General features: G+C 34.6%; 1 protein-coding gene across 1 annotated transcript in view; it reads right to left on the minus strand.

Moving 5' to 3' along the window:
• Nucleotides 1-1,171: 1,171 nt before the first annotated feature.
• LOC142329518 (discoidin domain-containing receptor 2-like) overlaps nucleotides 1,172-15,076 on the minus strand; it is a 405,738-nt gene continuing 391,833 nt past the window's right edge. The window contains exon 16 of the mRNA XM_075374192.1: nucleotides 1,172-1,474. Coding sequence (XP_075230307.1) covers nucleotides 1,172-1,474 — 303 coding nt within the window. The remainder of the gene's footprint in view (nucleotides 1,475-15,076) is intronic.

Below are 15,076 nucleotides of genomic sequence, written 5' to 3' on the forward strand. Positions count from 1 at the left end.
TCAATTCATGCCAAAAATTTTAAACGTTTGTTATCTATTATTTAATTAACTATATTTTGCTTATTAAAATAAAACAGAAAATGTTAAAGACCTTAAATATAAATACACAAAAGCACGCGCGCGTAAATGTGCGAATGCGTACAGTTTCAAAAACATATATCTATTTTATTTAAACGAATCCGGTTCCAAAAAAACAGCTGATGATTCCCTCCTACGCGACTAAAACTGAAAAATTAACTTATTATTTAGGATAAAAAATAGATTTTCTTATAGTTAATCGCATGTGATATTTCAGATTTTATTTCATTAAACGATTTCACAGGTTTTCCGAAATATTACGAAAAACTTGAGATGTTTTACTGGAATTGTCATATAGACTTATTATTATGTTTTTTTTTTGTGGAATCAAATGTTTCCGGACTCCTAAAACGATTAAGGTGTTTCGTAGTTAAGAAGAAGACTCTTAGCTCACTTCTCAACGTTAATATTTTTTACACGAATGCAAAATAGTTTGAATATACAAAATAACTTAATACTTTCTCATGATAATTACGTGAGTTTCAGAAGGAGAATTGTTAAGAAGGTCGGAGTAATATCACATTTATAGATAAATACTAAAATAAATAAACGTTTCACGTTCGAAGAATACGATGACTGTATTTAAAATGACTGTTTTGTTTGATCGGGTGAACTAAGTAGTTGTTTGTTTTTTTACAAGTAATTTATCTAAATTGAAGAATAAACGGAAAGTCTATTTAATATCATTTTCATAAAAATCAATCTTATACATTTTAAGTGAAAATCAATTGTATAAACCTTATAATAGTAATGAGATGAATATAACCCCTTACTTCAGACTTAAAAAAAATTAAATAAAAACCTTCACCTGTTAAGCGTAAATTACAAAACAAATAATAACCAGTTTAAAATAAAATTAATAAAAAAAAAAAAAAAAAAAACAAGATCTATAGACTAAATACAAAATTACACAAAGTAAAACCTACGACTTTTGGGCAGTTCATCATGACACAAATATTAAGTGAATCCATGTAATGAATATAAATTATTAATAACAATAATAAAAAAGATCACCGATTATTACATTACAATAACTTGTTAGCAGAACTGAAACTTTAAAAATCCAAAGTAATATTAGATATAATGTTAAAGGTTACCCTATAGCTGGTACGTATCCCAAATTCTTCCTTTGAAGAAATAAATGTATTTCTGTAAAACGAGGTCTGTCCGATTCTTGTCTCTTCCAACATTCTCCCATCAGATCGTAAATTTCTCTCGGACATGATGGCGGTCTCGAAAGTAATCTTTGATGACCGTCACCTTGATACCAATGATTGCAATTTTCCACGACTTGTTCGTTTGTCATTTCGGCAAACGGTCTTTGCCCACAAAAAACAAGAATTTCCCATAGCAGTACCGCAAACGACCATACATCACTTTTTGCTGAATGTTTTCCCTGAAAAAGAAAATCGTATTATTATTTCACAAATTACAATAATAATAATTCATAAGATAAAGAAATATTTCACAAAATAAATCGCTTCAAATATCCACCAAAACAGCTTCTTTTAAACCTTTCTAAAAATAAAGAGAATGTAATTTATTTTATTCAATTGACGTTAACGAAAAATACGGGCTCAGAATTATTCTGAAATACAAGGTATTTCAAATAGGTTATAGATGAGTTGGATATATCTCATTCCCAGTCATTACCGAGAAACAAGGCTTCTATATAATACATTGAAACTACTTTAAACTGGTTTTTAATATGTAGAGGAAAAAGAATTTGCTGCAGCATTTATTTGACCTGGTTAATGAAAATTCGTGAATATATTAAATATGCCGCTGTTAAGGTAACCCGATTTATCTACAAATTGTGAGAGAAATGGTTAACCACTGCGTTGAAGAGGTACTACGTTTACTAGTTCTTTAATGATTTTAAAAGAGTTTTTCACAACATACATTTGTGTAAATATCGTAATCCTCCCATCTTCGGTAATGGTACACAGATCTTCTGAGGAATTGTGGACGAGATGAATACTCATTGGATGTAAGGGTGTTGAAGCAATCTCTCATAATGAGTTGCCTTTCTTGTTTTCAGTTTCAATAGATAAGCTCATCCTAATTCCACTCGTTTCTAGGGCAATTCTGTAAGTTACCTAGCTCTGTGAATTACTCGGTGCTTTTTTTGCGCAACCCAAAGCCGAGATGATTACTGGATAAATCTAGGCCTTCTAATCTTTCTTAATATACAGGTGACAAATACAGAATATTATTCAAGTAATAATACGGTTAAGCAGAGAAAAAATGGTAATTTAGTGAACTAAAGCGATCATAAAATTCAGTCCATAAAAGAATTCATAGGCGACTTCATGTCTACTTTATATAATATTTTATCTTCAGCTTAATAAATCCCTAGATTATCTGATCAGGGGTGTTTTTACATTACAAGTCTTCACTAGAATGATGACAGGACACAGTAAGAAAGAATGGCTTGTCTTCAGGCCGCATTTTTATTTTAACCAGATCGGCTGACCTCAAACTATCGAATTTTCAGACAAACATCTATACTAATCATCTGCCGACTACAGCAAAATTACGTTTTAATTAAATTTACGTACTTCATAAACAATTAATGAAGAAACGAATAATTATTCTCTCGTATTTATTGCATATCTAATTTTCAGCTAGTCTCACAGAAATACAAAATTCGGGATAAATAAAAACATTTATTATTTTATCCTAAAATTATTCAATCAGCTCGTTAACTAAAACGGTAGCACCATTGCCTGTTATACCCAACATCCAGGTTTGTTTACAGGTTAGTTTGAAAAATTTGCAAAGAACTAGATAAAATGTAGTAGCTGAACACCCTAATACTTTAGTAGTTCCTCTGGCTTAAAAAAGTTTAATAAAACAAAATTACTCGACTATATACATATATTATAAATTGTAACTTTTAATAATACTTAAAAAACCTTTATAAATTAAAAATTAAGCTTTAATTTTAAAATTTAAATTAATTTTTTTTTTGTATAGTTGGTAACAAAAAGAAATTACGTTAAACAAAATATTGAAAATGTTTGTCTTGAAATTTACGTATATATATTTTACAAGGAGTTCTATTGTACCTTTGTTCTAATAAAGTAGCTTGTAATTTATTAGAAAATAAACTATTTTAAGTCATATTTAAATGATAATAACGACTTATCGGATTATAAAACCTCTTTACTCGGTCTTAATTATGAAAAGTAATTAGTACAAGTGTATTAACAGTTAATTACTTAATACGTTAACATATCAAATAGAATAAATTAATTTTCAAACAGACAGCAAAGATGATTAATATCAAAATAATTACAAATGAAAGAGAATTATTAATTTACTTAATTACGTACTTACTCACTTTAAATCTATTATGGATGTAATGGTTAGCCTTGGATATTTAAAAGAAAATAAATAAAATTACCATTTTACAATAACAACATTTTTGAACTACCAAGCCTTATGTTTTAAGTAATCCTTATAAAACTACGATTTACCTTGCAGAAAAATTTTGAAAAGTCTGTTGATAAATTAATAATAAACATCCTTTAACCGGGAAAATATAAAACTCCAGTATTTAAAGAAGTTTTTATTTTAACATGAATGTTTCCACAGTTTGTAGAAACTGTTAAGTAGGACATGCCATTTAATTTAAAAAAAAGTAATGATTGATAGGTAGGTACCATTACCACCAACGCACTCTTGTAGGTTTAATGAATGTTTCATTACTCGCAGTACCACGGCCGTAGTACTGTGACGTGTACACCAATGCTCTTGAGCTAACCCCCCAAAAAAAAATCCGCAATAGGAAAAATAAGGAGATCTAGCCGGCCAAACTATCTCCTCATTTTTGGATATGATATGTTTCAGAAAGAAAAATCTTAAAGCAATAATTATCAAATTAAAAGTACGTGTCTAGCTGGGACTAAGTAATTTGTAAAAATCGAACTAATCCTTGTCTCAAAAATATTGTGAACGTGGTTGGGAAATACTTACACTCCAAACCGGTTGTAGCGTGTCCTCGATCTTCTTGAAGAAAGAACGGATGACTAAATAATGAAGAAATAATGCCAGATGACGTAACTACACACCACGGTGTGACCTTCAGACTATGCTACGGTCTTTCTTATGACAGAACTGGGTTAACAGCGCTCTAATATCGAATATTCTATTTATTTTCGTAGCCGTTCAGGTGAAATGAGCTTCATCTGACCGGGATTGTTTCCGTTTCAAAAAAAACGTTGCAAAATTTCTTGATAAAAACTTATGACAGCAACCAAATCAGTATTTTTTAATTACTGAATAATTTTTAATTTATTTGGGAGAAAATTGTTGCCCTTGTATAAGATTCGACTGATTGATGGTTAACTGATATTCAATGCTTACACATCTTTGATCGTAAGTTTTCATCACTCGTTTTTGATGCGTGTTATGGGAATTCGAATCTGTCAATATTCTGGAGCTCTAACAGTTTTTGCTGTTTTTTATTGTTTTAATTTAGTATGCATCCGCTTTTCACAAACGTTTTAATCTGTAAATTAATTGCATGAATACACGGTACTCGCCCGTATCGCGGAATATTAAACCGATCGCTAAACAATCTTCCTACAGTTGTCATGGAAGTCACCGTTTAAATAAAACAACGTAGAAAGCACGATGCTTACTTGACCATTGTTGCATATTTACTAAATGCGATAATAATAACTGATAATAACTAAGATAATAACTGAAAAATATCATCAAGTTCACTCAAACGTAAAATTAATAACCAAGCTTTTCCTGCTTCAGTTCTTTTATTTAAAGACTTCAGTTTTCGTGCTTTTTCTTAATTTATAAAAAAATCCATTAATTCTCATAAAAAGGGATGGTGTGTGGGTTTGTTTGTTTGTTGTATGTGCTCACATTTTTATTTTAGCTGCTACTGGTGCAGAGCGGACCGGACCAATAGTGGTCGCCGCGCGGCTCTCTCTCAGCCGACTCTCTACCGCACGAAGCAGTCGGTTGTCAATTTACAGATTATTTAATTTAATATCTGAACGTACTTTATTTATGTTTTATACTTGTACTTTTATTTACAGATAACTATTTATTAATTTTATTAATAAATAATTTTAAACAAAGAGATTATTAGTTAATATTTATCAATAAAAAGAAAGTTTTCTTGCAGGCGAGAGTCATTGGCGCGCATCCGGTCGGCGCATCACGTGATCCGTTCTGCGCCAATAGCAGCAGCTGGACTGGCAACTAATACAACTTCACTCAAATACACACAATACGAACGAAGAAGATGGCGTTCACAAGCCAACTCCCTGTTATCAATATAGCTAGCGTTAAATATTAAATTTCTATTAAAAACTATTAAATTTTATGTCCGCTCATTCCATAACCCTATTTTAAATATAAAAACACCAAAATGTTAAGGAAAATATTGATTATTAACTAATATTTATTTTCTTAAAATATTTCTGTAAAATATATAATATTCTCACAAATAAGCGGATACGAACGCGTCGAGGGTCCAGGAATCAGAGATCTATGGCTAGACGGTCGGGCAAGCGAAGCGAGCTCTGACCGGCTAGTCATAAAAAATAATTATGAATCACAAAATCGAACCGATTAGGAACAAAAACCGACTATTAACTACCAGTCGAAACAATGTCAAACTTTATGATTCTACTATAGTTATAGTAGAAGCACAGAATTTTTACCTATAAGTTTAAAGCTTTTCAGTTCACTTCACGATTACGGTATAATACTAGACCGGACTTATTTTATTTCCCGATATTTTTTTTATCAAACTACCGAACTTAAATTTATTACTATGATTTTATTTTCTAATAATTCGAGAAAAACATTTTTAATAATTTTTTTATTTTATTAAAATTTAAGCCAAATTAGAACGCACTAAAAATTTGAAGTAAAACATTTCTGGTGTTAAATATTAAATGTAATACAATTTGAATAAATTATTTTGTAATTATTGGCCATTATAAAAATAAATGGTATGGACATTTTTATAAGCTGAATAAATAAATATTAACCATTTTTAGCGATTTTATATAAATACTGTTGACGGGAGCTAAATGCTATGTAAGAAATGAAAGGTTGCGTACAGGAAGTACTATAACAATATGTTTTATTTGGTTATACTCGATTGCATACAATTCTGTTGTAGGTAGTTACTCAGATCCCGCAGGAGATTAATTTTCCTGTAAAATTAGCTGTACAACACCTATAGTAAAGTTTAAGATTTAATAATATTTTAATCAGTCAGTGAAAAAACAATCACAGTCACAAAATGAAATCTTACAGGAAAGCGACTTGAAAGTTTCAAATTATTCTATAACTTTCTTATCATGTAAATTTAATATTTCCTGATTTATGTTCTGCAATTGACACGTAAATATGTAATGATTCGTCACTTCATTTTATTACATTTTTAACACTAATTTTGTTTGACATGTTGAAATTTTGTAATAGAGATACTGAATGATTGAAAAATTTTAATATTTTTTACCACAGAGTCACAAAATATGATCCATAATTTAAGGACAGCTTGATTAATAAATTAAAAATTGGTTGGTGAAGCATAAATATAACTTTATCCGAATTTTTTTTTGGCAATCGTTATTTGTAGTAGTAAAAATAAGATTCATATTGGAAAAAAAATTGTATTTTTACCATGCCAAATAAAAATTGCCTTTTAATACACATGACACTATTACTGGTAATGTTTGATTTTGGAAAATAAAAAAAAGTCCATACACTTCTTTTGGTTAAAATTTTATATTTTACTATAGATATTTCACCACTACTCAACCCCATATACCTAGTTCTCGTAAAATATATCTACATGCAGACAATCAAGTCGAAAAAGCGAGGTGCATATTCGGAGAGTTTACGAAATACAGCTACCTACAGTCACGTTTCCGTGGTACTAGAAAAATAATTGCGACTTCTGCCGTGAGATTGTATTGCTGTTTTAATCATTATTTTTTGTGTGTGGACGCAGACGCATGTCATGATATTGTTACATAACTTTATATTATTTATTAGACTTTATTTATATTATGAATTAATTCATGTCATTTAAATTTCAATATTTAATAATAAAACATAAGACTTTCTTCAGCTTAATACGGCTATTTTTGTGTAAATAATGAATTTTAACTTTTGCCCTTTTATTTTGTGATAAAAACAATTGTTTTCTTAGTTAATGCAATTCAAAACACAAGTATGATGAAAATAATCTTAATAAAATATGTATACAAGAAGATAAAGTATAAGTTTCTTACATCACTTGTTTTGGTTTAAGTAATGATTTTATTTTTAACAGAAATTAGAGCAAGGTGTGGAGCGGGATAGTGTCCCCGAGCTAATCTCGCAGAAATGGCCAGAGGAATTTTTTCAACATGTCGAGACCAAGATGGGTACTCCCGAATTGAATAAAGGCGGTGAGGTTATAATGGTCCTGGATTTAAACGGTAATAAGAAGGGTCCATTTGCTAGAAAAGTCTGCGATTTTGCCCCGAGAGTGTGCAGAATGCTCAACGAGGGATCGGTCGTACCGGGTAGTGTACTTCATGATGCACCGATGGCGGAGGTGGTATTGGGGGCCTCTGCTGGCGAACAAGTGTCGGTAGGTACTTATGTGTTATTCATAGACACAAAATTAGAAGAATCAGCTGTTAATAGCCATCTAGTAGAAAGAATTACGAGGATTGAGAGCGTAGCACAGTCTACCCTGCCTGTAGGTGTTGTTCTTGGCAGAACTTCACACAAGCTTAGGCGTATACTAGAATACAATTCAAGGACGGACGGTGTCAACCGAGTCCTCTACCAATTGATGGAAGAAAAGACACCTAGAAGCAGGTCCAAGTCGACAGAACCTATAAAAACAGTAGTTATTAAGAAGGAAGGGCTAAGTTATGCCCAACTCCTGCGCGAAGTAAAGGCAGGAACTGCAGAGACAGCATCTGGTGTGGTTATTGCAGCTAGGAAAGGCAGAGGCGAGGCACTTGAACTTCGCCTTCGAGATGGTGCTGGGAATGCCAAGGCTGTTGTTGACAAGGTGCAGCAGAATGTAAAAGGTGCACAGATCACTACTGGAGGTATATCAGCTAGGCCTGTAGTAGTTCATATCAGAGGAATGGATGAGGAAACTAAGGAGGCAGACATACTGAGGGCGGTTCGAGAGGCACTTCCGGATAGACAACCTAAGAGGCCTGTATACTGGTGGACTACAGAGATAGGCAATAAAAGGGCTGAAGTACTGAGGTTGAATCGCCAATTACAGCGGCGGCGTGCCAGAGGTAGAGATGGGATGGAAGAGCTCAGTGATAGACTCAAAGTAGCAAAGTCTGATTTGAAAAAGGCTATCAAACGGGAGAAGAAGGAAGCCTGGAATAAATTGTTGACGGAGTTGCAGGATGATCCTTGGGGTCAAGCCTTTAAGATTGTTAACAAGCGGTTAGGCAGGCGACTCCCGGTCATTCCATCAGATAGAATTTCCGGTATTGTAGATCATTTGTTTCCAGGTCAGCCAAATTTCGAGTGGCAGATAGAACCAGTACTGGATGTCAGGGCTATTACTTTGACTGAGCTCCGGGGAGCCGTTGCACGTTTAAACGTGAAGAAGGGCCCGGGTCCAGATGAGGTTCCGGGCGAGATTGTACGGCTTGTGGTCCAGACATTTCCGTACACTGTCTTGGAATGCTTCAATGATGCATTTACGAGGGGTGTTTATCCAAGATGCTGGAAGGTGGCTAAGTTGGTCTTATTACCGAAACCTGGTAAGAATATTGAAGATCCTGAGTCATACAGACCATTATGTTTGTTGAATACGATGGCCAAAATTTATGAACGCGTAATTGAGCGTAGACTAGAGGAGCAGATCAACAGTCTAGGAGGTCTTTCACCCCAGCAGTACGGGTTTAGGAAGGGCAAATCGGCAATACATGCAGCTCTCAGGGTGATTAATTTTGCAGATAGTGCAGCAATGGGGACGCGGCGGACTAGGAAGATTCCAGTACTTGTAAGCTTGGATGTCAGGAATGCCTTCAATAGTCTCCCGTGGCGAGTTGTCGCGGAGGCTATGGAGGCGTTTGGTGTTGATCCACAATTAAGGAGCATTGTGAGGGACTATTTAAGCGACCGGTATGTTAAAGCGTTTACGGAGATCGAAGAGTTTGTTTTCCGTATGAGAGCGGGGGTTCCTCAGGGCTCTGTCCTGGGTCCCCTTCTCTGGAATATTGCCTATGATGGTATTTTTCGCCTGCGGTTTCCGGAGGGTGTAGAGATAGTTGGCTTTGCTGATGACCTAGCATTATTAATCAAACGGGTTGATGAAGAGCAGATTGAAGAAAAAGGTAATGAAGCTCTGGCTACGGTTTGTGAGTGGATGTCTGCCCATGGTTTGTCCGTGGCTCCTGAAAAGTCTGCAGTTCTGGTTTTTTCGGGTAGGAGACCTCTTCGTCAACTTAAGCTCGAATATGGTCTTTCTCCAATTCCTCTTGTGGATAGAATTAAATACTTGGGTGTATGGATGGATAAGAACCGGAGTTTTGGTCCACATATAGAGGAAGCTTGTAATAAGGCTGAGAAGGTACTATCGGCAGTTTCTCGGCTGATGTGCAACACGTTGGGTCCTATGGAGCGAAAGAGGAAGGCAATTGCAGAAACGGTAGCTTCGGTGCTATTGTATGGTGCACCGGTGTGGAAAAGAGGATTGGATATCCAAAGGTACAACAGTAAGATGGCATCGTTACATAGAAGACTGCTCCTGCGTGTATCATGCGCATATAGGGCAGTCTCCTATGATGCTGTGTGTGTCATTGCCGGCTCACCGCCTATCGATCTGTTGGCGGAAGAGAGGGTATTGAGATTCAAGGGGACACCTAAAATAGAGGCGAGGGCGAAAATAATGAACGACTGGCAGGAAAGGTGGGCAGCGTCTTTAAAAGGCGGTAATCCCGGAGACTTATCCCAGATATAGGATGCTGGGTGGGACGGCGCCATGGCGAGAAAGTTACAGTCTCACTCAGTTCTTATCAGGACATGGTGATTTCGGTGAGTACTTACATCGGTAAGTACTCACCGCTGCTTGTACTCAATGCTGCTTGCAGGGATTGCCAAGAGACTGAGAGTGTTGAACACACTGTGTTTAGATGCCATAAATGGGATGATATAAGAGACAGGTATACAGCAACAACACCAGAGACTGTAATCAATAGCATGTTGACGAATGAAGATATGTGGATATAAGTAGCAAATATGGTTGGTGAGATTTTGAAGGAAAAATTTGAACAGGGAACCCCTAAAAAAAAGGGGGTTACGAATTATGGCGGCGTCTAGGGACAGGTAGGCAGCTCCCATGACTAGGATGCCTGGGCATGCTCACCCACAAGAATGGGCATGTCTGTGTATTTACGATGATGTCAAGGGAGACCCTCAAGGTATGAGCGGGAGGGCGCGCTGTGAAGGCCATATGGAATATATGTCCGTAACATCAGATTAGGGCCGGGAAGGGCAGCTCCTACATTGAGGGGTATCTGGGCTTTCCCGAATGGGAGGTTCGGTTATCTCGGAGATATGTAGGACACCCCGATGGGTGAGTTCCACAGTGGTCGAAGACAGGATGGGTGGGGGTAATCATCCGCCATTACATGCGGGGGCGACTAACGAGATGCCTAACGGCGATTCCTGGTTGCCCCAAATGATTTTATGACAAGCAGATACGCCTGTGAGTTTTGAGTTAAAAGTTTAAACTAGGCATTATAAGCTTTACGTAATTTGTAAACGTTATATTACTAACAAAAACAAATATTCTCTGTTCTTTGTACTGAAAATTAGAAACATTTGTTGTTTAGAATGGATTGACAGGCATGGTACTTTGTTCAGTAGGACTAAGCCTAGCTGAACTGTTGAGTTGTACCTCCATTTCTGTCTATAGCCAAATAAAACAGTGCTGTGTTCTCCACGATATGAACTTCGCCTTATCGACTTTGTTTCTTTTTCTTTTTAAGCCTCCGGAAATTATTGTTCAGGTACTACTTCAGAAGATGAATGAGGATGATATGTTTGAGTGTGAATGAAGTGTAGTCTTGTACAATCTCAGTTCGACCGTTCCTGAGATGTGTGGTTAATTGAAACCTAACCGCAAAAAACACCGGTATCCTCGATCTAAAAGTTAAATCCGTATAAAAATAACTGCCTTTACTAGGACTTGAACGCTGGAACTCTCCATTTCCAAATCAGCTGATTTGGGAAGACGCGTTCACCACTAGACCAAGCCGGTGGGTTTCGTCTTATCGACTTGTACGATTTCGAATACACGTAAATATATAAACGCTTATATTTTCGAAAGAGATAGTTAATGTACAATGGCCTGTTACCTCAACAAAAATAAATAAATGAGACTAATTATATTTTACTGTGGTTATATTGCGATAGCCTTGTTTCAGCAGAACCAATATAAAATATTAAAAAAGAATCAGAGGAAAATCAAAGATCACAAACAAAGATCTCAAAGGTCACAAACAAAGTTAAATTTACTAAAACTCATACGATACTAAAATTCTACTATTCCTTTAAACAAGAAGATTAAATTTTGATCTTAGTCACACGTTTTACGTTTTGCATTTTAGTTATAAACAAGAAGTTTACTTTTTATATTTTAAATTTAAGAACATAACATAAAACTGTGGTAATAACCCAACGGACCTATGTTACCTATGTTAAAAGAGTCCATCTGTAAAAGAATATTTCAATGTTGATTTCTCAGATAACTCAGACCTCCTGCCAAACTTTATATTAAGTTGCATTCTTTTCTTAAGCACATGAACCTTCCACGTCAAACGACGATCCAGGTGAAGATCCTTCTACGAGTATATTATACTTTACTCGGGAATAAAATGCCATAAAGGTGAAACCTTGGGCAGTTTCCTCTCCTCATTGCCAATGTCGTATGGCTCGACTAAGCTAGATAACACTTATTTTCCATGTGCCCAGCTGCTTCTGAGCTATTTTTGTCTAATAACCTACTTTTATACCCAGCAATTTTGAAAACAATATGTACATATGCCGTCCAACTACGGGGCACGGCAAGCAAGATAAATGTTGAAATCATAAAGCGGTCTCAAACAAGCAAGATGTATATTTGAGACACAGTGCTAAAAACATTGAAATCCACAAATATTTGGAAGAAAAAATATAAGTATCAGTTTGAAATATGAACTTCGGCTAAATGACTACGTTAACCATTTCGTCGTAAACCCCCTTCCACCTACCGATTCCTTTAAACTCTCAAATACCGCTGGCAATTCATTACTTTATCGCTAGTTATATATCGCCTCCTTTACGGCGTCAAATACAACTTGAACTACATAAATACTATATCAAAATAAAGTAAGTTCTGAAGTATTTATAAAAATCCTCATATTCATGAAATAAATGTCTACAATTTTCCATTTTCTTTGGCAGGCTCTCTGCTTTTCTTCCGGAATGATCTGAGTTTACATACCCGTCAGTCATGCCGAATTATATCGTTTTAAAATTAATCATATCCATCAGTAATACTACTATACATATATTAAACATATTTTAATCGCCCCAGGCGAGTTTCTCGTAAACTACGCACAATAGAAAAACTTACTTAAACAAACGTCACTCAGATTGGAGAGGGACACCTTATGGTGACCTTCTATTTGACCTTCAGCTTGATCATATATCAAATTTAACACGATATTTTCAAATTAAATGATCTATTTTTTGGACCCCACCAATGAAAAGAAAAAAAAAAATTACGTTGAAATATGTGATCAGACATATGACCTTGGACCATTTTTTGAAATTCAAACGGCTAACCACCAGAGATAGTGTTTTGTTACACGGGTGATAGTGTTATGCGGAGATAGTGATATATATGAGTTACACGATTTTGAAGGTCATACAATATTCCTGGAATATTTATATTACAGGCCATTTATCTCTCAAACTACGGGAAAGAACATAAAAATGAGTTTACAGTATCGTATAACACTATTTCGATGGTTAACCGTATGACCTTCAAAAAAGGTCCAGGAATGTATGTGTGACTACATAGTCCAATGTAAACGATTCTGCTCTTTTCAATGGTAGCGTAAAAATAGGACATTCTATTTCAAAAAAAAAATTTTTTAACCTTGAAATAAGGACAAAGTCAAATACAAGGCTAGCATGAGGTGTAACTCTCAAATCTGATTAACTTTTGTGCAGGTAATTTTTTTTTTTGGTATTTTGCGTAGTTTACGAGAAAACCGCCTTGGGCGATTAAAATGAAACACTGTATGTATATTTACATATATATAAAACAGTCAAATTAGAAAAGTACGTTTATGTAATTAAAATTCATAATAAAACTAAGTAAAACATGAGTCTCAGGTATTTGTCTCTCATGAATGTTACATTTTAGCTGAGCGGGCCATTAGTTATTCAACTGTATTAATTAATTATAACTAAGGTTTTTTTTTGAACTGCGGTTATTCTTCTTTTGAATTCTTCGTTTGTATTTATAATTATATCAGTGAAGAAATAATGTATATTTTAGTAGGAAATAAAATCAACACCCAATTTTGTTTTGTAGCTTATTAAAATGAACAAACAAACATTTTTTTAAAATTGCGATTGATAGATTATACAAACTGGTGTGTAATATTTATGAAAAAGGGGAAGTTCCGTCAGACTTCAAAAAAAGGGTTATAGTCATGATACCAAAGAAAGCTTGAGCAGATAAATGTGAAGAATACAGAACAATTAGTTTAACTAGTCGTACATCAAAAATCTTAACTAGAATTCTATGAAACAATTCTAGAATTCTAAACAAACCAACATACTCGGCATTTATAGACCTAGAAAAGGCATTCGATAACATAGACTGGAATAAATTGTTCAGCATTTAAAAAAAAATAGGGTTCAAATACAGAGATAGAAGAACAATTGCTAATATTTACAGGAACCAAACAGCAACAGTAATAATTGAAGAACAAAAGAAGGAAGCAGTAATAAGAAAGAGAGTCCGACAAGGATGTTCCTATCTCCGTTACTTTTTAATCTTTACATAGAACTAGCAGTTAATGATGTTAAAGAACAATTTAGATTCGAAGTAACAGTACAAGTTGAAAAGATAAAGATGCTACGATTTGCTGATGATATAGTATTTCTAACCGAGAGTAAAAAGGATTTAGAAGAAACAATGAATGGCATGGATGAAGACCCACGCAAGAACTACCGCATTAAAATAAACAAGAACAAAACGATTGTAATGAAATGTAGTAGAAATAACAAATATGGCCCACTTAATGTGAAAATAGGAGGAGAAAAGATTATGGAGGTAGAAGAATTTTGTTATTTGGGAAGTAGAATTACTAAAGATGGACGAAGCAGGAGCGATATAAAATGCCGAATAGCACAAGCTAAACGAGCCTTCAGTAAGAAATATAATTTGTTTACATAAAAAATTAATTTAAATGTCAGGAAAAGATTTTTGAAAGTATATGTTTGAAGCGTCGCTTTATATGGAAGTGAAACTTGGACGATCGTAGTACCTGAGAAGAAAAGATTAAAAGCTTTTGAAATATAGTACTATAGGAGAATGTTAGAATGTGTTAGGAGAATGTATAGGAGAAGCAGATGGGTGGATAAAGTGATAAATGAAGAGGTGTTGCGGCAAACTGATGAAGGAAGAAGCATTTGGAAAAATATAGTTAAAAGAAGATACAGACTTATAAGCCACATATTAAGGCATCCTGGAATTGTCGCTTTGATATTTGAGGAAAAAGTGGAAGGGAAAACTTGTACAGGCAGGCAACATTTGAAATGTGTACAACAAATTGTTAGTGATGTAGGATGTAGAGAGGTACACCGAAATGAAACAAGTGAAACTAGATAGGGAAACTTGGAGAGCTGCATCAATCCACTCAAATGACTGAAGACAAAAAAAAAACTCTGAGGGGATCGAAAATTATACTTTGTATAT

Source organism: Lycorma delicatula, chromosome 8 (genome assembly GCF_047948215.1).
Source record: "Lycorma delicatula isolate Av1 chromosome 8, ASM4794821v1, whole genome shotgun sequence".
NCBI classification, from domain to species: Eukaryota; Metazoa; Arthropoda; class Insecta; order Hemiptera; family Fulgoridae; genus Lycorma; species Lycorma delicatula.